This window comes from Xenopus tropicalis, chromosome 9 (assembly GCF_000004195.4).
Source record: "Xenopus tropicalis strain Nigerian chromosome 9, UCB_Xtro_10.0, whole genome shotgun sequence".
Lineage (NCBI taxonomy): Eukaryota > Metazoa > Chordata > Amphibia > Anura > Pipidae > Xenopus > Xenopus tropicalis.
In genome coordinates, this window is record NC_030685.2 from 13541919 (window position 1) to 13566841 (window position 24923).

General features: G+C 44.4%; 3 protein-coding genes across 4 annotated transcripts; 2 read left to right on the forward strand and 1 right to left on the reverse strand.

Moving 5' to 3' along the window:
• Window positions 1–429: 429 nt before the first annotated feature.
• On the forward strand, window positions 430–2561 carry LOC733880. Its single transcript, XM_002940589.5, has 4 exons — window positions 430–536; window positions 880–897; window positions 1789–1953; window positions 2326–2561. The coding sequence occupies exons 1-4, from the start codon at window positions 485–487 to the stop codon at window positions 2427–2429; spliced, it is 339 nt and encodes a 112-aa protein (XP_002940635.2). The 5' UTR covers window positions 430–484; the 3' UTR covers window positions 2430–2561.
• A 1925-nt stretch (window positions 2562–4486) lies between these two features.
• On the reverse strand, window positions 4487–12673 carry cd2bp2 (CD2 (cytoplasmic tail) binding protein 2). 2 transcript variants are annotated; one of them, NM_204020.4, is made up of 7 exons: window positions 12625–12673; window positions 11425–11494; window positions 11141–11279; window positions 9954–10111; window positions 8645–9275; window positions 8468–8562; window positions 4487–5913 (listed from the first exon to the last, which is right to left on the reverse strand). In NM_204020.4, the coding sequence occupies exons 2-7, from the start codon at window positions 11491–11493 to the stop codon at window positions 5803–5805; spliced, it is 1203 nt and encodes a 400-aa protein (NP_989351.3). In that variant the 5' UTR covers window position 11494; window positions 12625–12673; the 3' UTR covers window positions 4487–5802. The 2 variants fall into 2 exon arrangements, with proteins under 2 accessions (NP_989351.3, XP_012825722.2); XM_012970268.2 differs by lacking the exon at window positions 12625–12673 and adding an exon at window positions 12528–12608 and having other exon boundaries at window positions 5552–5913.
• A 5580-nt stretch (window positions 12674–18253) lies between these two features.
• Window positions 18254–23502, forward strand: LOC101732662 (sesquipedalian-1). The gene is made up of 2 exons (XM_004918108.4): window positions 18254–18683; window positions 22514–23502. Exon 2 carries the CDS (start codon window positions 22522–22524, stop codon window positions 23026–23028), a length of 507 nt encoding a protein of 168 aa, XP_004918165.1. The 5' UTR covers window positions 18254–18683; window positions 22514–22521; the 3' UTR covers window positions 23029–23502.
• Window positions 23503–24923: the final 1421 nt, after the last annotated feature.

Consider the following 24923-nt stretch of genomic DNA (forward strand, 5'->3'; position numbering starts at 1 on the left):
CAATTGTATGTTTAGTCATTGAATTTGCCTCCCATGGGAATCGCTCTGACCCTGTCCCCCTGTCGGGTGAATGTGGCTCTGAAATTTCGCCAGTTGGCGTTTACATGTGACAGTCGCCTACCAGCGAGGGATAGGGTTGGGAACTCCGGGCAGGGAGACGGAGCGTGATAATATGATAGAAAAGTATTTAGAATTATTTTTTAGGGTGACAGGACCCCTTTAAATAGATATCATTGTGATCAAAAAATACAAATAATTTAAACAATAAATACAGGGAATGGGTAGAACCATAAGAATGCAGTTTGGTGACTCCCTGATTATAATGGCAGTCACTACCTGTCACCGCAGGGCAGAGCAAATACCCCCATGGCTGAATTTCTAGTTTTTGCATTGGGGGGTGAGACAGGGAGCAGGGTATATAAATGGGGAGGTGCTGCTAAGGCATTAAAGCGCCAGAGTTTGGGCAGAATCAGAGATACTGAAGATGAAGCTGTTGGTCGCTCTCCTTGTTGTGTCCCTGGCAGTCCTGCTTCAGGGTAAGTCATGGGTGCCCAGAGCTCTAACACTGTACAGAAGGGAAATGAGAATGGATGCAACTTAATGGGGGGGGGGGGGGCATATCTATTTGAAATGAGATAGTTACCTACTGAGGCCCTGTGTTTAAACCCCTAGATGTTGCTAGACTACAACTCCCAGTATTCTTTAACATATTTAATAAAGGGCCAAAGCATGCTGGGAGTTGTAGTCTGTGGATCCAAAGTTACTCCTCCAGTCGTGTTATTTCTGTGAAACTGTAGGGAAGGGAAGGAGAAATAATGGGGGAGATGTTTGTTCCTGGAGTCTCTTTTTAATTGGTGTCTTTTTTTATTTCCTCCGCAGGGACCAAGCCGACTCAAGGTAAGTGCCGAGTATAATGCAATGGGGCGAGAATAACACATGAGAATTCTTAAAATTCAGAAAAAAATGTAAATAGTTCCTGAAAACAAGAAGAGTAACAATGAAATGCTATTGTATATGAGTATAGACAGTTACTACCCTATAACATGTCATTAAATACAGAGGCATGTTATACCTTTTGGCTGCTGGGAGTTGTATTTCAACATCAGTAGAAGGGCTGCAGGGTGGAAAACAATGATATAAAGTGTTATTGACGGCCCATTGTCACTATGTTCTCCTACTGACTCCATCTTGCACTACCATCTCCATTCTGTATTATTGTCCGCAACTTGTCCTTACGTTGTCCATTCCATCCTACTGTCTGCATCTTTCCCTACTGCTCTCATTCTATCCTATTGCCTACATTCTATCCTGCTGTCTGCATTTTTCCCTACTGCCTTCATTCTATCCTACTGCCTACATTCTATCCTACTGTCTGCATCTTTCCCTACTGTCTTCATTCAAGCCTGCTGTCCCCATACTTTCCTACTGTCCCCATTCCATCCTGCTGTCTGCATCTTTCCCAACTGCCTCTATTCTATCCTACTTCCTGAAGGGTTAACTTCCTACTTTCTATCCTATCTGTACCTTTCTGTACTGCCTACATTCTATCCTACTGTCTGCATCTTTCCCTATTGTCTTCATTCTGTCTTATTGTCTCCTTCTTGCCGTATTGTGTCCATCTTGACATTCAGTGGTAATTATTTCTACTGTGCCCATGTTGTTGCCTGTTTGCCCAAAGCACTTTTGCATGGTGGGACCCCACCTAAAGACAGCTCTTTTTGTTCCCCCCGAGCTGAATCAATTCAGTATTACACACCTCCCATGCCATACCTTGTATCCCCCCCACAGGCCTACAGTGCTTTTCCTGTAATGCCCTCAACAGCTGTAAGAAAAGGCGCACTTTTGCCTGCAGAGAGGACCAACATGCTTGTGTGAAGACTTACAAACCAATTCCTGGCTACACCGGCATTCCTGACCGTGCGAATGAGTACAACCCAACCATGAATGTTCAGGGTAAGTGTCCCCGTCCTAAATTCCTATGTGCCAACTTCTCTCTTTGTTTATCCTTCTATCTTCTATCCTTGTCTGCGGCCCCATACGTGCCCATATATTCCGCCACTAGGGGGGAGCATTCAATTAAAAGATAACAAGAGAAATCTCCCTCCCTATGAAACAGCCTTTGGCTAGTGGGGGTGGATTCCAGGCACCTCTGATTTAGACCCCATATGAACACTTACCCTTAGTGCTGAGGGCCAATCATCCTGCTGAGAGGGTTCCTCACTCAGCCTCTCATTGACATTAGTATCCACTCTCCCTCTCTCAAATATACCCCTTCTCCCCTATTGCCTACATGGTATGAACTAATGCTCTGCCTTCTATTTCCAGTGTTGGAGCGGTTCTGTATGACTATTGAGGAATGTATGAGTTTCAAGCAGACGTACAAATTAGCTTCTGTGTCCTGCTGCTACAGTTACCTGTGCAACGTTTAAGGAGGAGCAACCTTACCTGTCTATATCTAGTTGGCCTGAGGACGCAAGAGGCGGGGCAAAATGGGAGAGGGCCCTGATAGAATGATTTGTCCTCAGTCACATGCTGCAATAAAAGCACCAATTGAAATCAAACTTGTGTGATTGTGCCTGTACCCTAGGAACCCAGGGACTATTTTTCTTACTGTGGTATCGAGGGGGTGCATTTACACAATAGCGCAGGAAGGAGCTGTGTAACATTGGGCAAACTTTGCCCCAAAGCTAGTAACCCATAGCACCAGTTTTGAAGTTAGGGGATGTCTGAAGTTTCTATAATGAAACAAAGATCTGATTGGTTGCTGTGGGTTTGTCCGTCTGGCCCAACCTTTGCCTGTTACACATACTAGGCCCATCTCTGGTGGCATCTAGAGCCTGGGCCCATTGGGAGATTACCTGCCAGCCTGGTAATCCAAGAAGCAGAAAGTAGAGTAAGACTCTGCCTATGGGAAAGAACTGGATGATAGAAATAAAAAAAATAAAAAAATAGAATTGTAACATTACAGTAGATGTGTTGATTGGTTGCCAGGGTCAGCAACCCAGTTGCTGGGCAGAATAGGAAGGATTACCTGATATTATTTCTGTCATCTGATGTAGCTCAGCTAGGGGCCTATTTATTGAATGCAGAGGGAGCGCAGGGTTCAGGTAGGTGGGGGCCCCAATATGCTCATGTGATGTCACTTCTGATGCCCTAGGAAGGATCACTATGATTGGCTGCAGAGCACAGCATAACACTATCACCTATTACCTGCCAGGCTTATGTTCAGTTACAGTGACAGACACCTAGGGGCAATGCTGCCTGCAGATAATAAGCCAGTTTCAGCTCATATTGGCAGCACCACCATGAGGGTGGTACTCAGGGGCCCTGTGGCAGTGCGGGGGGTCCCATAACAAAGGAAGGTATAATTTAGGGGTCACAAAGTAGACAGGGCTTGCAGACAATTAAATGGTGTTTGGTTGGATCATCGATGGGGTTAGGGGTGTGATAGGTGTGTCTGGTTGGGTCAGACATGCACAGCGCATGGGAACCCCATTCTATTGGCTAAAAGGCTCAGGTACCAGTGGGCTATAAACAGGTGTGTGTGTTCTGGTTTCTCCCACACCCCATAAACATGCACACACAGTAACCGGCCCCTGTAACACATATGTGCCATATACTGCTCCTTACAGGGAAAGGAAGGGTAAAGGGGTATTTAATGCAAATATGACAAAACCGATTCATAAAAATATTGTTTATTACATGTGTCACTCAGCGCGCACACCAGGTATTCATACACAGCAGCCCACACTAAATAGGGGGATAAATACCCCTCTGCTGGGTATAACATGGCATCTGCCAAGGGAAGGGGTAAATCTGTCTGGAATGAATCCCATCTGCATTAGTATCCTACCCTGGGGAAGGGGACCTTCTTGCCCCCTCAGTACTGAGCCAGGGACATAACTTGGGTTCTTTCTGCATTCAGTTCCAATGGAGGATGTTGGGGCTTGAATCCAACAGAAACTGAATCTCATTCATCTCTATGCGCCAAGTGAAGTTGTATAAAAACAGATCAGTAGCACAAATGCTCCCTCTAGTGGCCGAAGCATCACCAAGCTGCTTTAATGGGCCATAGAGATCAGTGTAACCAGATAGAACCCATAGTCAGTTTCTGGGTCAGAACCAAGCCCCGCCCCCTGCCTGATCATGGCGAGGGAGAGAAGCCAAGACACAGGGTCTGCACCCCTGTAAGTACTCACGGAAGAGTGGGGGCGCAGCATACGCAAATTGGCTCAGCTCTCCTCCATTCATCTGTCTAGTAATTGTAAATATTCCTACATAAAGAAAAGGGAAAGCAAGGGAGATCCAGTGGGGAAAGAAATGTTTAGAAAATATAACAGCCAATGAATTGAGCCACTGGGACGGAATAAAAAAAATAAAATGGATTGTGTGGGTCACTAAGAACAAGCCCTCATCTTCTGTAGGCCAGAAAAATATAGCTGTATTATATTAAGGGACAGAGTACTTAGCACAAAGTATATATCAATGCTGTTATATATTTATTTTATTTCTCTCTTTACAGGATGCAAGCAAACTTAGCCGGCTGTTCCTGCTGAATTGTGCTTAGTACAGGGGAATCCCTATTCTGCCATAGTTTTATGGTATCTCTCTGTACAGGCTATGAACAAACTTAGGGGGCTGTTCCTGCTGAATTGTGCTTAGTACAGGGGAATCCCTATGCTGCCATAGTTTTATGGTATCTCTCTGTACAGGCTATGAACAAACTTAGGGGGCTGTTCCTGCTGAATTGTGCTTAGTACAGGGGAATCCCTATGTGCCATAGTTTTATGGGATCTCTCTGTACAGGCTATGAGCAAACTCAGGGGGCTGTTCCTGCTGAATTGTGCTTAGTACAGGGGAATCCCTATGCTGCCATAGTTTTATGGTGTCTCTCTGTACAGGCTATGAGCAAACTTAGGGGGCTGTTCCTGCTGAATTGTGCTTAGTACAGGGGAATCCCTATGTGCCATAGTTTTATGGTATCTCTCTGTACAGGCTATGAGCAAACTTAGGGGGCTGTTCCTGCTGAATTGTGCTTAGTACAGGGGAATCCCTATATGCCATAGTTTTATGTCATCTCTCTGTACAGGCTATGAGCAAACTTAGGGGGCTGTTCCTGCTGAATTGTGCTTAGTACAGGGGAATCCCTATGCTGCCATAGTTTTATGGTATGTCTCTGTACAGGCTATGAGCAAACTAGAGGCAAAAATCTAGGCAAAATCTAAAATTGAAAGTACAGTCACATTCTACCTCCTGTTCCCTACGTTATGTTTTTATTGTGCGCTTACTAAACAGGAAGTGGAATTTGAATTTTACTCCCCATTTATGATTTTGCCCTGCTTAGTGCATGAAATAACAAGCAAAGAAATGAAAATATAGAACCTATTATGAAATAAAAGCAAAAGGGGAAATAAAGATACATTTCGTCCAATGGGATAACAGCAAACGTGGGTGTATTTACCCATTATTCGGACTCTATAGAAGGTTAATCTCACATACCCAGCCCCGGTTGGTAAATATACCGCTTAGCCTGACACGGCATAGAGACCAATAAGAGAAATAAAATATTTTTATTACAAACAGCTGAAGCCCTGCAATAAATCTGTGTAAGGATCACACACACACGTACAGACCAGATTAGCATGAGTGTGCACTCCGGGAGGCTTCTCTCGCTCACAAACGGCACTCAGGGGGATATACCAGCACACACAATGGTCTCTTCCATGTGTCAGTGTCCCACAGGGGAAGTCCATAGAGTCCATCACAGTGGAAGAGGCGGGGCAGCGAGAGTGCCGGGACCAATCACATGTAAAGCTCAAAGTCTATTCTCTGTGAGTTGTAGAACTGACTCCCGGAGCCGCTCACTCGCCGGCAATAAACTCCCTCGGCGAAGTAGCCCTGATCCACCCATTCCTGCAACAGAGAAGCAGCGGATATTATGGCTTTTCATTGAAACAGCACCGACATGGCTACCCACCCAGAGATTATTCTTGGGCAACCCAGAGGGTCCTTTTTTCAACCACTGGCATGCTATGTGTCTATGGCTTTACAGGGGGTGATTTTATTTAGAAATTGTGTGGTATCACAAAACAATAAATGGTATTACAGGTATGGGATCCCTTATCCAGAAAGCCGTTATCCAGAAAGCTTCAAATTACGGAAAGCCCGTTTCCCATAGACTCCATTTTAATCAAATAATTCAGAATTTTAAAACCAATTTTCTTTTTCTCTGTATTAATAAAACAGTACCTGTACTTGATCCCAACTAAGATATAATTACCCCTTATTGGGGCAGAACAGCCCTATTGGGTTTATTTAATGGTTAAATGATTCCCTTTTCTCTGTAATAATAAAACAGTACCTGTACTTGATCCCAACTAAGATATAATTACCCCTTATTGGGGGCAGAACAGTCCTATTGGGTTTATTTAATGGTTAAATGATTCCCTTTTCTCTGTAATAATAAAACAGTACCTGTACTTAATCCCAACTAAGATATAATTACCCCTTATTGGGGGCAGAACAGCCCTATTGGGTTTATTTCATGGTTAAATGATTCCCTTTTCTCTGTAATAATAAAACAGTACCTGTACTTGATCCCAACTAAGATATAATTACCCCTTATTGGGGGCAGAACAGCCCTATTGGGTACTGGCTTCTAATTACAGCGAAAAAAGGAAATCAATTTTAAAAATTAGAATTATTTGCTTATAATAGAGTCTATGGGAGATGGCCTTTCTGTAATTCGGAACTTTCTGGATAACGGGTTTCCGGATAAGGGATCCCATACCTGTACTTATGACAATAATGCTGGACTAATTAAAAAGCTGGTGTTAAAATACTGGGCTGTTCTGAAATCGGACCCAAAGTTGGGTAAATTGTTCAGTAATCCACAGATGTTCTCGTATGAAAAAAGGAAAGACAATGGGGGAATCGGTAAAGTTGAGCCTAAATAATATATAAAAAATACAGTGAAGTATGTGAAAAGGGAGGTACATATCCATGCACCAACTGTAGCCAGGGTCAGACTAGGGGGTGCAGGGGCCAACGGGGCTCCTAGTGCTCCTAGAGGTGCCCCTGCAATCCACGTCCCCTAACCCCCTGCAGGGTCCCCCACCAGACGTCCTCCCCAATCATGCGTAAGGTTAAATCGTCAGGGGAGTAACGGTCGGGCAGGGGGAGCGCCGGCATGGGCCGCTGGGGCCCACTGGGATTTTTCCCAGTGTCCCCGCCAGCCCAGTCCAGCCCTGACTGTAGCCATTGCAATGGTATGATCTGTGGGGATAACGTAATACATCCACATAATAGTTCAAAATTACCAATAAAAGGAACTATTAACTGTAATAGTAAAAATGTGGTCTATTACATGAAATACCCCCATTAGTGTCGGACTGGCCCACCAGGATACCAGGAAAACTCCCGGTGGGCCCAGGTGTCAGTGGGTCCTCCTGCTCCTGACCATTTGGCCTGTTTCATGGTCATTCCCTATTTCTGAATGGGAAGGAAGAGTAGAAATAGATGGAAGAATAGATGCTAGCATGTAAATAAAAGAGACTAGGAGAATAAAGAGGTTGGGTGAGGAAAGGAGGAAAAATAGTTTGTAGGGTGGGCCTAGGGTCTAAGGTTTTCTGGTGGGCCCCTGGGTTCCCAGTCTGATGCTGGCCCCTGTGGATTGGTTTACGTTGGGCAGAGAAGTCACGCAGTGCGCGTGCGATTGAATGGGGATAAATTCAGGATTATAAACCCCTCAGAGAATTGGTTACAAAGCTAGGGAAAGACAGAAAGGAAACAGCTTTAGCTGAACATTTTTTGGAATCTGGCCATCAGATCTCGCAACTTAGACGGCAAATATTGGAGCAGGTAAAAGTGAGGGAGGGGCAGGATATAAAGAGAATTTTACTACCAAAGGAATGCTACTGGATATGGGCTTGAAAAACGAAGTATCCTCAAGGGTTAAACAAGGATTGTAACATGTCTCGCTATTTATAATAATTTCTAATTATGTTTTTCTGCACATATAAACGATAAAGAATTTTTGTTAGTAGTTCATTTTCTAGAGTTACTTTGGTAGGTGATTTACTTTACTTATGGACTTCAAAAATGTTTTTACTTATGGACTTTTCAAAAATGTTTGTTTATAAACTTTTTTTTGGGCTACTGCTACTGCTACTGCTACTACCGGTCACTGTGGAATTTCAGGTCTTTGTATTTTTATATAATTAATTATGTAATTATTTATGCTATTATGTATTTAACTGTCTCTATTGCACTGGTTGGTATGCCTCATGAAGGGTTAGGCCCCCAAAAAGTTGCTGCACTTCGAATAAATGCCATCATTCCCTAGCCCATCCCATTCACCCACTACAAGATAGGAAACTGAAGCGAGCAGAGAGGTGGGAGAAAATAACACACAAACAGTCGGTGATGCACCTTTATTGTCCCACCTACCTACAGAGAAGCCACTTACCTGCATCTGTGTGCTGGAGAAGGGCCCATACAGCTCTGCTCCGTCCTTGTTCTCCCATTTGTACTCCCACATCACTGCATCCGACGACTGGGACTCTAAAAAGAAAAGAAAGGGGGTGATGCCACGGGCTGGCCTATGTTATTTCCCAGCACAATAATCAGTGGTACCGGCCCTTACCCGCCTTCTTCTCCAGTGTTTTCTCCTCCACCTCATCAGCAAACATGTCCAGCTCGGCAGGTGGAGCCAAGGTCTTGAGCCTGTACGCCACCTTCTCATATGTGTCCTGGTAGATCTCATACACACCAAGGGCTACCATCTGATCTGCTAGGGATATGAGGAGCTCGAGGGGCTCTGGCCTACTTTCTGCCTCGTTACTTGCTTCCTCCGACCCCGCAGCCACTCTGCTCTGTGCAGTTTCCTCTTGGCCATTATCCCGCACCCTGTCTCTTAGGGACTCCTGACCTTGCTCATCCTTTCTCTCTTGCCTTGAATCCGTTTCACCTTTACCCTCATCCATTTTAGAATCTGTATTATCTTCCTGCTCTCTGTCTCCGTCAGACTTAGTCCCTCTCTTCTTTCTCCTGCCTTGGGGGGTCTTCTGCTGCCTTGCTCTCTGGCCCCCAGTTGCCTTTTTGCCTCCTGTCCCTCCAAGACGCTGGATTCCTTTAGCCACAGTCTCGCCAGGCTGAAGCAGCTGCAAGATTCCCTCCAGTAGCACTTTCTTGCTCAGTGGTGCTCTGCCTTCCTCAGAATCAGAGTCATCATCATCAGCGGTTTCTGTGGGTGCAGTGCGTTCCTTAACTCGGACCTAGGGCAAGAGGATAGGGGTTACTGCTGGTTACTGGGTGCCATTGGTCACGGGCGCACATGTTTAGGTATAAGCAGAAGGGTCCATGTGTGCTGCTTTCATCTTAAAGTGCTTCTTCCCCTACAATATACAATGATCTCTTCTCATCCTGACTGCCCCAGCATCCTCCTCCTATCCTGTCTGGCCAATCACATGAAGAGGTGCCAGTTTCCCTTGGCCAATGCCACTGGTGGGGTGCAAGAACAGATCTGAACATGACGGGATGCTTAGGGCGTCATGAAGAGAAGCGACAGCCTTAAATCTAAAAAGTTGGGAAGCATCTAGGGATGCACCGAATCCACTATTTTGGGTTCAGTCGAACCCCAAAAGTCTCTGTAAATGATTTGGCCAAATACTGAACTGAATCCTTATTTGCATGTGCAAATTAAGCTACGGAACAGTTAAATGAAGCGCGCGCTTAATTTTTTACTTCTGTGTTCATGTGATTTTACAGATTCTGCAGAATCTTGCCTGAATCCCAAACTGAATACTGGGTTCAGTGCATTCCAAGAGGCATCTAATGTGACTGTGTTCATACAGTGCCCAACTTGATTCTTGGATTGTAATCACCCTGTTCCACCTGAAGGGACTCAAATTCTGCTATTACGTTTCATGTTCTCCCAATTCATATTCACTCACCCAGTCTATATTATCAAGCCAGTGGTCCCGAATCTGAGCTTCTTTACGCAAAAAATAGTTGCCCTCAGAGTCAAAATGCCCTTCCTCCATTTCCTCCTTCAGGTTAAAAGGAGTAATCGGAACACCACCCTCCGACTCCAGAGTAGCGTTTTCTTGTCCTGCAGAGGAAGAAGAGCAAAGACAAATTTAAGACAAATTTAAGTCAAATTTAAGGGGCTGTTCCTGCTGAATTGTGCTTAGTACAGGGGAATCCCTATGCTGCTATAGTTTTATGGTATCTCTCTGTACTGGCTATGAGCAAACTTAGGGGGCTGTTCCTGCTGAATTGTGCTTAGTACAGGGGAATCCCTATGCTGCCATAGTTTTATGGCATCTCTCTGTACAGGCTATGAGCAAACTTAGGGGGCTGTTCCTGCTGAATTGTGCTTAGTACAGGGGAATCCCTATGCTGCCATAGTTTTATGGCATCTCTCTGTACAGGCTATGAGCAAACTTAGGGGGCTGTTCCTGCTGAATTGTGCTTAGTACAGGGGAATCCCTATGCTGCCATAGTTTTATGGTATCTCTCTGTACAGGCTATGAGCAAACTTAGGGGGCTGTTCCTGCTGAATTGTGCTTAGTACAGGGGAATCCCTATGCTGCCATAGTTTTATGGTATCTGTCAGCATAACATTTGCTTTGCTCATAGCCTGTACAAAGACTTTACTATAATATCCAGTATGAAGTAGTCCGCAAAATGGCCATGATCTTCTTTTGTAGATGACTGCCCCAAGCCACCCCCAGCTGATGGGTACTTACTGCAGCAGACACCCTGATATGACTTTAGGTGACTGGGAGTGGAGAGCCCATTGTGCCCAAGTTATGCTGAGCTGGAGGAAGTGCCATCTTTTGATAGGTTGCAGTAGAGTTTAAAATTGCAGTTCAGCCTATGGAATTACTGGCCTGCCTCCAGCTCAGCATAAGCAAAGCAAGCAGCACTGCTCCTGCAGCTCACTCCCTCATCATTACTGTGGGTACCAATACACTAGGGTGGCCTGGGGGCAACTTATGCATAGGATGTTTCAGTACCAGGTATCTTTAGCTACCCTCTCCCAAACATCCTTATATTATGCGTCCGCTTGTTTCTTGTAAAGGGGTTTATAATACTACAAGAGGCACAAAGCGGGCACCCTGCTATGGAATCTCACCTTCAACATCCTCGGGGGCTAATATGTCATACTTTGCAGAACGTCCATCACTGGTTTCTTCCTCATCATCTTCCTCATCGCTGTCCAGAGAATGTTTCCCTTTAAATCGACTTCCTGGGCCTCCCACTACATCCGGGAGCTTCAATAAAGGGGTGAGACCGTGTCAGACATGCACATTGGCTAATGCAGACCGTCTATATAATGGCGTCTTTATAAAGGTTACTGGGATCAGTTTGGAAAAAGAAAAGCGACATGGTGCAATTCGGCTCTGCTTCTTAACTTACCCTTTTTTTTTTCTGCTCATCATCGTCGTCTTCAGCCCCATCCACAAATGTGACCTTCCTTTTAGACATCCTATAGAAAAGGCAACAGGCACTATTAATAGGGATGCATTAAATACAGGATTTGGCCAGTGCCTGGCCAAACCGAATCCCTAAAGTCACATGACTTTTCATCGCATGATAGCGGAAAGGAGGAGTTCTCTTTAGCCCCTTTGTACCAGGATTCAGCGAATCTTTCACAAAAGAATTCAGGGTTCAACTGAATCCCAAAACAGTGGAGTCGGTGCATCCCTATGAAAGACTACAGGTATTGGACCTCTTATCTGGAAACCCATTAGAACAGAACAATCCTATTGGGTTTATTTAATGGTTAAATGATTCCCTTTTCTCTGTAATAATAAAACAGTACCTGTACTTGATCCCAACTAAGATATAATTACCCCTTATTGGGGGCAGAACAGCCCTATTGGGTTTATTTAATGGTTAAATGATTCCCTTTTCTCTGTAATAATAAAACAGTACCTGTACTTGATCCCAACTAAGATATAATTACCCCTTATTGGGGGCAGAACAGCCCTATTGGGTTTATTTCATGGTTAAATGATTCCTTTTTCTCTGTAATAATAAAACAGTACCTGTACTTGATCCCAACTAAGATATAATTACCCCTTATTGGGGCAGAACAGCCCTATTGGGTTTATTTAATGGTTAAATGATTCCCTTTTCTCTGTAATAATAAAACAGTACCTGTACTTGATCCCAACTAAGATATAATTACCCCTTATTGGGGCAGAACAGCCCTATTGGGTTTATGTCATGGTTAAATGATTCCCTTTTCTCTGTAATAATAAAACAGTACCTGTACTTGATCCCAACTAAGATATAATTACCCCTTATTGGGTTAAGAGACCCTGTGAGTAGAAGGGAACTTGTATACAAAATAAAGGGGGGGAAAGTCTAAAACCAGGAAAATGCAAGAAAACCGCTCGGTGTGAGGAAACATGAGGGGAAGAGAGATCCCTGCAGGTTCCTCAGTATAACCCTGTTTATAACATAAATAACGGAGAGGGGATTCGTATCAAACAGGCCCCGCCCCCAGGGCCGACCTGCCGTAAATAAGGGCCGGTGTTTTGCAACTTTAAAGGCCTCACAAGTTCCCAGATCCCCTTAGTTCTAGCGCAGCTCGGTAAGTATCCAACAAACCTTTCGTTTTTCGGAAGCACTCGTCGAGACGCGGGTGTCGCAGCCGGATGACGCGCAGGAAGTGATGAAGTCAAACCGGAAGTAGGGCAAATGAAGTTGTATCGCTTTGAAATATGACTGTATAGCTGCTGCAGGTCACAAAGTAGTCGTCTTGCAGGGGATGCTGGGACTTGTAGTTGTCACTGGTGCATCCCACTGACTTATTAATGCACAATTTAAGTTAAAGCACCAGTAATAACATTAAAAAATAATTGTCATTTATTGCCACTGGTTATTAAAATGGGATTGGGTTACAGGGCTTTTTCCTGATAGTTATAGGTTTTATAACCAGAGAGAGGTCATTTAGCCAGGAATGGAAGGGCCCCAGGAGAGAAAGTAAATACATTGTTGGTCGCTTTTATCAATGAATCAGACATGGTTACATACCTCCCAACATTTTGAAACTGAAAACAGGGACAAAAATAAACGCTGCGTGCAACCACACCCCCTAAATACCACTCCCATTTGACTAAATTTACTTATTACATTTGTTATTTATTATTATTATTAACATTTATTTATAAAGCGCCAACATATCCCGCAGCGCTGTACAATAAGTGGGTTTCATACATTGGGCATACAGAGTAACATATAAAGCAATCAGTAACCGATACAGGAGGGGAAGGGAGCCCTGCCCAAAAGAGCTTACAATCTACAAGGAGTAACATATAAAGCAATCAGTAACCGATACAGGAGGGGAAGAGGGCCCTGCCCAAAAGAGCTTACAATCTACAAGGAGTAACATATAAAGCAATCAGTAACCGATACAGGAGGGGAAGAGGGCCCTGCCCAAAAGAGCTTACAATCTACAAGGAGTAACATATAAAGCAATCAACCGATACAAGAGGGGAAGAGAGCCCTGCCCAAAAGAGCTTACAATCTACAAGGAGTAACATATAAAGCAATCAATAACCGATACAAGAGGGGAAGGGAGCCCTGCCCAAAAGAGCTTACACTCTACAAGGAGTAACATATAAAGCAATCAATAACCAATACAGGAGGGGAAGAGGGCCCTGCCCAAAAGAGCTTACACTCTACAAGGAGTAACATATAAAGCAATCAATAACCGATACAAGAGGTGAAGGGAGCCCTGCCCAAAAGAGCTTACACTCTACAAGGAGTAACATATAAAGCAATCAATAACCAATACAGGAGGGGAAGGGAGCCCTGCCCAAAAGAGCTTACAATCTACAAGGAGTAACATATACAGTGGTGTGAAAAACTATTTGCCCCCTTCCTGATTTCTTATTCTTTTGCATGTTTGTCACACAATATGTTTCTGATCATCAAACACATTTAACTATTAGTCAAAGATAACACAAGTAAACACAAAATGCAGTTTTTAAATGAGGGTTTTTATTATTTAGGGAGAAAAAAAATCCAAACCTCCATGGCCCTGTGTGAAAAAGTAATTGCCCCCTGAACCTAATAACTGGTTGGGCCACCCTTAGCAGCAATAACTGCAATCAAGCGTTTGCGATAACTTGCAACGAGTCTTTTACAGCGCTCTGGAGGAATTTTGGCCCACTCATCTTTGCAGAATTGTTGTAATTCAGCTTTATTTGAGGGTTTTCTAGCATGAACCGCCTTTTTAAGGTCATGCCACAACATCTCAATAGGATTCAGGTCAGGACTTTGACTAGGCCACTCCAAAGTCTTCATTTTGTTTTTCTTCAGCCATTCAGAGGTGGATTTGCTGGTGTGTTTTGGGTCATTGTCCTGCTGCAGCACCCAAGATCGCTTCAGCTTGAGTTGACGAACAGATGGCCGGACATTCTCCTTCAGGATTTTTTGGTAGACAGTAGAATTCATGGTTCCATCTATCACAGCAAGCCTTCCAGGTCCTGAAGAAGCAAAACAACCCCAGACCATCACACTACCACCACCATATTTTACTGTTGGTATGATGTTCTTTTTCTGAAATGCTGTGTTACTTTTACGCCAGATGTAACGGGACACGCACCTTCCAAAAAGTTCAACTTTTGTCTCGTCTGTCCACAAGATATTGATCTTGGCAATCATTGAGATGTTTTTTAGCAAAATTGAGACGAGCCATAATGTTCTTTTTGCTTAAAAGTGGTTTGCGCCTTGGAAATCTGCCATGCAGGCCGTTTTTACCCAGTCTCTTTCTTATGGTGGAGTCGTGAACACTGACCTTAATTGAGGCAAGTGAGGCCTGCAGTTCTTTAGATGTTGTCCTGGGGTCTTTTGTGGCCTCTCGGATTAGTTGTCTCTGCGCTCTTGGGGTAATTTTGGTCGGCCGGCCACTCCTGGGAAGGTTCACCACTGTTCCATGTTTTTGCCATTTGTGGATAATGGCTCTCACTGTGGTTCGCTGGAGTCCCAAAGCTTTAGAAATGGCTTTATAACCTTTACCAGACTGATAGATCTCAATTACTTTTGTTCTCATTTGTTCCTGAATTTCTTTGGATCTTGGCATGATGTCTAGCTTTTGAGGTGCTTTTGGTCTACTTCTCTGTGTCAGGTACCTCCTATTTAAGTGATTTCTTGATTGAAACAGGTGTGGCAGTAATCAGGCCTGGGGGTGACTACAGAAATTGATATTGAAATTGAAAATTGAAATTGATAAACCACAGTTAAGTTATTTTTTAACAAGGGGGGCAATCACTTTTTCACACAGGGCCATGTAGATTTGGAGTTTTTTTTCTCCCTTAATAACGTAAACCTTCATTTAAAAACTGCATTTTGTGTTCAATTATGTTATCTTTGACTAATAGTTAACGGTTTTTGATGAGCAGAAACATTTAAGTGTGACAAACATGCAAAAGAATAAGAAATCAGGAAGGGGGCAAATAGTTTTTCACACCACTGTAAAGCAATCAATAACCGATACAGGAGGGGAAGAGGGCCCTGCCCAAAAGAGCTTACACTCTACAAGGAGTAACATATAAAGCAATCAATAACCGATACAGGAGGGGAAGAGGGCCCTGCCCAAAAGAGCTTACAATCTACAAGGAGTAACATATAAAGCAATCAATAACCAATACAGGAGGGGAAGAGGGCCCTGCCCAAAAGAGCTTACAATCTACAAGGAGTAACATATAAAGCAATCAATAACCGATACAAGAGGTGAAGAGAGCCCTGCCCAAAAGAGCTTACAATCTACAAGGAGTAACATATAAAGCAATCAATAACCGATACAAGAGGTGAAGAGGGCCCTGCCCAAAAGAGCTTACACTCTACAAGGAGTAACATATAAAGCAATCAATAACCGATACAGGAGGGGAAGAGAGCCCTGCCCAAAAGAGCTTACAATCTACAAGGAGTAACATATAAAGCAATCAATAACCGATACAGGAGGGGAAGAGAGCCCTGCCCAAAAGAGCTTACAATCTACAAGGAGTAACATATAAAGCAATCAATAACCGATACAAGAGGTGAAGAGAGCCCTGCCCAAAAGAGCTTACAATCTACAAGGAGTAACATATAAAGCAATCAGTAACCGATACAAGAGGTGAAGAGAGCCCTGCCCAAAAGAGCTTACAATCTACAAGGAGTAACATATAAAGCAATCAATAACCGATACAAGAGGGGAAGAGAGCCCTGCCCAAAAGAGCTTACAATCTACAAGGAGTAACATATAAAGCAATCAATAACCGATACAAGAGGGGAAGAGAGCCCTGCCCAAAAGAGCTTACAATCTACAAGATAGTTAAAGTTTGAACACATTTCTGGGGGGTTTTGGGGGGCCTGTTTTATGTGTTATTACAGTTTTGCTGAAAAAGGTGAAATTTTCGAGTCTGAAAGTTTCGAGTCTCAGTTTTAATTAAATTTGTATATTTTTAGCTTCAGTGCAGGAGATCAAAGGGAAATGAGGGACTTTTCAGTAAGAATCCGGGACTGCGGGTTGAGCTGTCAAAAGAGGGACTGTCCCGCAAAAATCAGGACAGTTGGGAGGTATGTTATATATATATCAGTAAATATTGCCCTTTTTCATCCTTTCCCTTGAGCCGCCATTTTGTGATGGGCTGTGTGCTCCCTCAGAGATCAGCTGACAGGAAGTGATGCAGCTCTAACTGTAACAGGAAGTAGTGTGGGAGTAAAAGGCAGAACTCTGTCCATTCATTGGCTGATGGGGCCTAGCATGTATGTGTGCCTTCTTGTGTGCACTGTGACTCCTATGATCCCAGGGGGCGGCCCTAAGTACTTAAAATGGCAGTTTTCTATTTAGGATTACCCAATGGCACATACTATTAAATAAGTCTATTTTCTATGAAAATGGTTTATTTAGTTAGGTTTACATATGAGCTGTTTATGCAATATATTTTTATAGAGACCTACATTGCTTGGGGGTATAGTTTTCCTTTAAATCATGCCTTCCCTTGCAAGGGAATGCATGAAATGTGAATGTCACGCTCATGTAAGGGCCCTTAGGGGCATATTCCTTTGTACGAGACCCTGCTTGTATGCAGGCAAATGCAGTGTGTAGTTATGTGAGAGACATGCAGGGAGGAGAGCTGGAGAAGTTAGAGCGGTGTGTATGGGCACGGTGTGTGTGTATGGGCACGGTGTGTGTATGGGCACGGTGTGTGTGTATGGGCACGGTGTGTGTGTATGGGCACGGTGTGTGTGTATGGGCACGGTGTGTGTGTATGGGCACGGTGTGTGTGTATGGGCACGGTGTGTGTGTATGGGCACGGTGTGTGTATGGGCACGGTGTGTGTGTATGGGCACGGTGTGTGTGTATGGGCACGGTGTGTGTATGGGCACGGTGTGTGTGTATGGGATCGGTGTGTGTGTGTATGGGCACGGTGTGTGTATGGGCACGGTGTGTGTGTATGGGCACGGTGTGTGGTGTATGGGCACGGTGTGTGTATGGGCACGGTGTGTGTATGGGATCGGTGTGTGTGTATGGGCACGGTGTGTGTGTATGGGCACGGTGTGTGTGTATGGGCACGGTGTGTGTGTATGGGCACGGTGTGTGTGTATGGGCACGGTGTGTGTATGGGCACGGTGTGTGTGTATGGGCACGGTGTGTGTGTATGGGCACGGTGTGTGTATGGGCACGGTGTGTGTGTATGGGATTGGTGTGAGTGTGTATGGGCACGGTGTGTGTATGGGCACGGTGTGTGTGTATGGGCACGGTGTGTGTGTATGGGCACGGTGTGTGTGTATGGGATCGGTGTGTGTGTATGGGCACGGTGTGTGCATGGGCACGGTGTGTGTGTATGGGCACGGTGTGTGTGTATGGGCACGGTGTGTGTGTATGGGCACGGTGTGTGTGTATGGGCATGGTGTGTGTGTATGGGATCGGTGTGTGTGTATGGGCATGGTGTGTGCATGGGCACGGTGTGTGTGTATGGGCACGGTGTGTGTGTATGGGCACGGTGTGTGTGTATGGGATCGGTGTGTGTGTATGGGATCGGTGTGTGTGTATGGGCACGGTGTGTGTGTATGGGCACGGTGTGTGTGTATGGGCACGGTGTGTGTGTATGGGATCGGTGTGTGTGTATGGGCACGGTGTGTGTGTATGGGATCGGTGTGTGTGTATGGGCACGGTGTGTGTGTATGGGCACGGTGTGTGCGGTGTGTGTGTGAACTGGGAGTGGCTATTACAGTAATGGGTGTGAGAAGTGTAAAGCAGGAAGTGTAAAACACAGTAAAAGGTGTAAAACAGCAACGATAGTGCAGTCTCTGTGTTGTCCTGTTATCTCATACATTGTAGAGTAATCAAATGAATTTGTTATTGCCAAAAATGACTATTGGTTATGAGTCCCAGAAACTGAGCCACTTTAGCCTTTGTGATCATTAATGTTCCAAACTGAGAGAATGAAATGTGAGTACATTAATGCAATCCTGCCCCACTGGGACTACAAAGGCCAGAATGCCTTGCTTCTCCCGGCCGGCCAGCAGGTGTGTGCAGCACAGGTGAGCTGCCGAGCGAGAGGGACAGTCACACTCAGTGAGACACACCCCTTGGAGAGGTCAGTAACAGTGAAACTAAACAGGGGAAGTAGGAGAAGAAGGAGAAAAAGCACCCAAGAGACCAGCCACAGAAAGTAAGTGTGGGACACAGAGACTGATTTAATGTCAGCGAGACAGCAGCCAGGCAGACAAGTGACAGGCACATAAAGGCAGTTGCACAAACAGAAAGTCAGTTGTGCCAGCCATATGGAGAGAGATTACAGTGACTGCGAGACAGTGCCATTGAGTGCCTGAGAGGCAGTTACAGGGGCAGAGCGGCACTTACAGGAATAGAGAGACAATCATAGTGATCATTGAGACAAGAGACAATCAGTGAAGCAGAGGCAATTAAAGGGAAAGAGACAGTAACAGAGTGTGAGCCTGTGAGGTTTCCATTTGCTTCAGTAAGAGACTGTCACTGCCCTCCCATCTGTAGCACAGGGACTGGCTGAATAGCAAGGTGACAGCTCTGCTCTGATATGGCAGAAGTGAGACAGACTGTATGGCAGGATGTATGTCTCACTTCCCCTTCATCCCACACACACACACACCCACTGGGGCCCATTTTATAACTGTCTCTTGCCTTTTAACGCCCACGTCTTCCATTCCCATGGCACACAGTCTCCCAGATGCCAAATAATAGAATCCCCAAACAATGGGCACAGCCACCTTAACGGGCATGTAAAGCCCACGTCTCCCCCACCCAAATGGCATCATTTGTACTGCATATATCCCCTCCCTTTGCCGGCACCATCACATTTTCCTAAATCAAATAGCAGCTTTTGCCCAGCGCCCATTTTCCCTCAGTGACATTTCCATCTGCAAACACCACATGTGCACTGTAAAGTTCATGCAGTGCAGAATGCAGGCTTACACAGGCAGAACTTTCTTTGATTAAATGTCATGCTTGGATTGAGCCCTGTAATGGTTAAGCTAAGCTCAGGAGAGGAGGTTAGAAGAAAAAAATAGGAGTAGACTGCTAGAGCAGAGTTTCAATGGAAACCAGTAATCTAATCTATTTATTGGCTGCTAGACTGGAGGGCGTGTTTAGTAATCTGAGCTGAGAAGAACTGAGCATGCCCAGTAGCCAACAGCCAAAGTAAATCCCTGAGGGAGGGGGTTGAGTGAGTTACAGGAGGAGAAGGAAATCTAAGTGATTAAGTGGATGCTGCAGCCTTAAGGTGGCCATACGCGGGCCGATTGTAGCTGCCAATATTGGTCCCGTGTAGGGGCAGTAACAACGGACCTGCCTGACCAACATCTGGGCTAAAATCGGGCCGATATTAGAAAATTAGAATTTTGAAAATGTTAAATAGGCATTAAAAAATCTTTTCCCGATTTTTAACCCCCTCCGATCATAATCAGCATATGTTACTTAGGATTCGGGATTTGGCCCAATCCTGCTGGGTGGGTTCGGGGGTTCAGCCAAACCCAAAAAAGTGGGTTCGGTGCATCCCTACTATTAACCTTTGAATAACCAGAGTGGTAGGTATTAAAAGATTTCAAAGAGGCTGTTCACTGATTACATTTTTGTGTAAATGGGGGGTTACATGTCCCTTAGGGGGCAGAATGCAGAGGAGGGGAAGGTTGGATAGCAGAAAGGGACAGCCAGACAGTGCATTTCCATGTAACTCTAAACCCATTGCAAACAAATGTATTTTGGAAAGTTAGGTCAGGGGTTGGGTGGAGTTTCCCTTTACGGGGTTTAAAGGATCAGTAAAGAGACTTATTGTGGATTTAGAAGACAGTAAATATTTTGTGTGTGTGCCACAATCAGGCGGAATCTGTTTGAAGTAGTGCTAATTTTATCATGGCAACACCACAAACAGGTTAAGCCTGACCTGTTCCCTGTCATAGAGCCAATTAAAAGGCAACGTGCATGATGTTGGTAAAATGCACCCCATTGCCTGAAAGGTGGGTTCAAAATGTGACCTGTGTGCTCTAGTACAGGTATAGGACCCATTATCCAGAATGCTCGGGACCAAGGGTATTCTGGATAAGGGGTCTTTCCGTAATTTGGATCTCCATACCTTAAGTCTGTCAATAAAACATTAATTAAACCCCATAGGATTATTTTGCATCCAATAAGGGTTATTTATATCTTAGTTGGGATCAAGTACAGGTACTGTTTTATTATTACAGAGAAAAGGGAATCATTTAACCATGAAATAAACCCAATAGGGCTGTTCTGCCCCAATAAGGGGTAATTATATCTTAGTTGGGATCAAGTACAGGTACTGTTTTATTATTACAGAGAAAAGGGAATCATTTAACCATGAAATAAACCCAATAGGGCTGTTCTGCCCCAATAAGGGGTAATTATATCTTAGTTGGGATCAAGTACAGGTACTGTTTTATTATTACAGAGAAAAGGGAATCATTTAACCATGAAATAAACCCAATAGGGCTGTTCTGCCCCCAATAAGGGGTAATTATATCTTAGTTGGGATCAAGTACAGGTACTGTTTTATTATTACAGAGAAAAGGGAATCATTTAACCATTAAATAAACCCAATAGGGCTGTTCTGCCCCCAATAAGGGGTAATTATATCTTAGTTGGGATCAAGTACAGGTACTGTTTTATTATTACAGAGAAAAGGGAATCATTTAACCATTAAATAAACCCAATAGGGCTGTTCTGCCCCCAATAAGGGGTAATTATATCTTAGTTGGGATCAAGTACAGGTACTGTTTTATTATTACAGAGAAAAGGGAATCATTTAACCATGAAATAAACCCAATAGGGCTGTTCTGCCCCAATAAGGGGTAATTATATCTTAGTTGGGATCAAGTACAGGTACTGTTTTATTATTACAGAGAAAAGGGAATCATTTAACCATGAAATAAACCCAATAGGGCTGTTCTGCCCCAATAAGGGGTAATTATATCTTAGTTGGGATCAAGTACAGGTACTGTTTTATTATTACAGAGAAAAGGGAATCATTTAACCATGAAATAAACCCAATAGGGCTGTTCTGCCCCCAATAAGGGGTAATTATATCTTAGTTGGGATCAAGTACAGGTACTGTTTTATTATTACAGAGAAAAGGGAATCATTTAACCATTAAATAAACCCAATAGGGCTGTTCTGCCCCCAATAAGGGGTAATTATATCTTAGTTGGGATCAAGTACAGGTACTGTTTTATTATTACAGAGAAAAGGGAATCATTTAACCATTAAATAAACCCAATAGGGCTGTTCTGCCCCCAATAAGGGGTAATTATATCTTAGTTGGGATCAAGTACAGGTACTGTTTTATTATTACAGAGAAAAGGGAATCATTTAACCATTAAATAAACCCAATAGGGCTGTTCTGCCCCAATAAGGGGTAATTATATCTTAGTTGGGATCAAGTACAGGTACTGTTTTATTATTACAGAGAAAAGGGAATCATTTAACCATGAAATAAACCCAATAGGGCTGTTCTGCCCCAATAAGGGGTAATTATATCTTAGTTGGGATCAAGTACAGGTACTGTTTTATTATTACAGAGAAAAGGGAATCATTTAACCATTAAATAAACCCAATAGGGCTGTTCTGCCCCCAATAAGGGGTAATTATATCTTAGTTGGGATCAAGTACAGGTACTGTTTTATTATTACAGAGAAAAAGAAAATCAGTTTTAAAATTATGAATTATTTAATTAAAATGGAGTCTATGAGAGACAGGCTTTCCGTAATTCGGAGCTTTCTGGATAACGGTTTTCCGGATAAGGGATCCCATACCTGTACTACAATGGCCGACATCCTTCTGGTCTGGAGTCGCAGTGCTATTGGTGATTGGTTGTTCTGACTCTCTAAAAGAGAAGGTATAAATGAAGTTGGGGAGCATTGCTAGAGTTCATTAACTGCCCTACAGAAGGGTAAAATGATGAGGAAGGGTGATAAAGTCCCCCCTCTTACACACTGACCCTTTCTTTTTCAGGGGCCTCCATGAAGCTGAAGGTTAGTTCGATGTTGGCCGGTTCAGCTCCGGAGCGGCAGGGGTATCTGCTGAAGAAAGGGAGTCGTAACCATTCGCCTTATCAGCGCCGGTGGTTCTTGCTCTGGGGCAACCTGCTTTTTTATTATGAGAAGCAAGGGGACCCCCAGCCGCTGGGCGTCATTGTGTTGGAAAGGTGCTCCGTCTCTCTCAGGCCTTCCCGCCTGGAGTTTGCCTTCTCCCTCTACTCCCTGTCCCGGGTCTACAAGATGGCAGCAGAGAGCCAGAAAGACTTAGAACTTTGGGTCAAAGCCTTATTTAGTGCCAACGTCGGATATACAAAGGCCCTCCTGGATGAGGTACAGGGTCAGTACCAGATCCTCAATGCAGGAGACGATGGACCAAATATCACATGTCCTCAGGAGAACACATGGAAGGCAGATTTTGCTGTGCTCCACCATTGGCTGGGAGAGGAGATCCTTCCTCTTCGTGCAAAGAAGGTCACCCATTTGCAGTAGTGATATCCATAAACATTAGCTCTTGGAATGGCTCACTACTCCCCTTTACTGTTTCCTGGTGCGTAAACCCAACTCCACGGGCAGAAGGCTTTTTGCTGCATGGACACCATTACTGGGCGTATTCTATCAGGGTGGAGAGCAATGAGTCCTCAAGGCCAACGTTGGCATATAGAATATAATACATTGATATATTATATGATAATGGCATGTTACTCATAGAAAAGCTGGGATACAAAGATCCGGTGAGCTTTTATGAAGGTCTCTCAAGCTCAAGCTTGACAGCCATAGTTACATTTAAGGCTGTATTTTTTGCAGGGGGCCCCAGCAGGGCCTCTAGCTAACTACTAATTGGCCTTAGGTTGGGCAACACATCCTACTGTTGACCATCTGTCCCTACTTTTGCCATCTTGCCCTACTGTAACCATCTTGCCCTACTGTAACCATCTCGCCCTACTGTAACCATCTCGCCCTACTGTAACCATCTCGCCCTACTTTAACCATCTTGCCCTACTGTCTCCATCTTGCCCTACTGTCTCCATCTTGCCCTACTGTCTCCATCTTGCCCTACTGTAACCATCTTGCCCTACTGTCTTCATTTTGCCCTACTGTAACCATCTTGCCCTACTGTCACCATCTTACCCTACTGTAACCATCTTGCCCTACTGTCTCCATCTTGCCCTACTGTAACCATCTTGCCCTACTGTCACCATTTTACCCTACTGTAACCATCTTGCCCTACTGTCTACATCTTACCCTACTGTAACCATCTTGCCCTACTGTCACCATCTTACCCTACTGTCTCCATCTTGCCCTACTGTAACCATCTTGCCCTACTGTCTCCATCTTGCCCTACTGTAACCATCTCGCCCTACTGTAACCATCTTGCCCTACTGTAACCATCTTGCCCTACTGTAACCATCTTGCCCTACTGTCTCCATCTTGCCCTACTGTCTCCATCTTGCCCTACTGTCTCCATCTTGCCCTACTGTAACCATCTTGCCCTACTGTCTTCATTTTGCCCTACTGTAACCATCTTGCCCTACTGTCACCATCTTACCCTACTGTAACCATCTTGCCCTACTGTCTCCATCTTGCCCTACTGTAACCATCTTGCCCTACTGTCTCCATCTTACCCTACTGTAACCATCTTGCCCTACTGTCACCATCTTGCCCTACTGTCTCCATCTTGCCCTACTGTAACCATCTTACCCTACTGTAACCATCTTGCCCTACTGTCACCATCTTGCCCTACTGTAACCATCTTACCCTACTGTAACCATCTTGCCCTACTGTCACCATCTTGCCCTACTGTCTCCATCTTGCCCTACTGTAACAATCTTACCCTACTGTCACCATCTTACCCTACTGTCACCATCTTACCCTACTGTAACCATCTTGCCCTACTGTCTCCATCTTGCCCTACTGTAACCATCTTGCCCTTCTGTCACCATCTTACCCTACTGTAACCATCTTGCCCTACTGTCATGATCTTACCCTACTGTAACCATCTTGCCCTACTGTCTCCATCTTGCCCTACTGTCTCCATCTTGCCCTACTGTAACCATCTTGCCCTACTGTCTCCATCTTGCACTACTGTCTCCATCTTGCCCTACTGTTACCATCTTGCCCTACTGTCTCCATCTTGCCCTACTGTCTCCATCTTGCCCTACTGTAACCATCTTGCCCTACTGTAACCATCTTACCCTACTGTGACCACCTTGCCCTACTGTAATCATATTGCCCTTTCTCCATCTTGCCCTACTGTCACCATCTTGCCCTACTGTCTCCATCTTGCCCTACTGTCTCCATCTTGCCCTACTGTAATCATCTAACCCTACTGTCTCCATCTTGCCCTACTGTTTACAACTTGCCCTACTGTAACCATCTTGCGCTAC

Excerpts from the sequence above, each read along its gene's own strand:
- LOC733880 (XM_002940589.5), top strand. The coding sequence starts at position 485 with ATGAAGCTGTTGGTCGCTCTCCTTGTTGTGTCCCTGGCAGTCCTGCTT. Across the intron at positions 1,954-2,325 it reads CCCAACCATGAATGTTCAGG|TGTTGGAGCGGTTCTGTATG; the intron begins GTAAGTGTCCCC and ends TTCTATTTCCAG.
- cd2bp2 (NM_204020.4), bottom strand. The coding sequence starts at position 11,493 with ATGTCTAAAAGGAAGGTCACATTTGTGGATGGGGCTGAAGACGACGAT. Across the intron at positions 11,280-11,424 it reads ATGAGCAGAAAAAAAAAAGG|CTCCCGGATGTAGTGGGAGG; the intron begins GTAAGTTAAGAA and ends CCTTTATTGAAG. Across the intron at positions 5,914-8,467 it reads TCTCCAGCACACAGATGCAG|GAATGGGTGGATCAGGGCTA; the intron begins GTAAGTGGCTTC and ends TCTCTGTTGCAG.
- LOC101732662 (XM_004918108.4), top strand. The coding sequence starts at position 22,522 with ATGAAGCTGAAGGTTAGTTCGATGTTGGCCGGTTCAGCTCCGGAGCGG.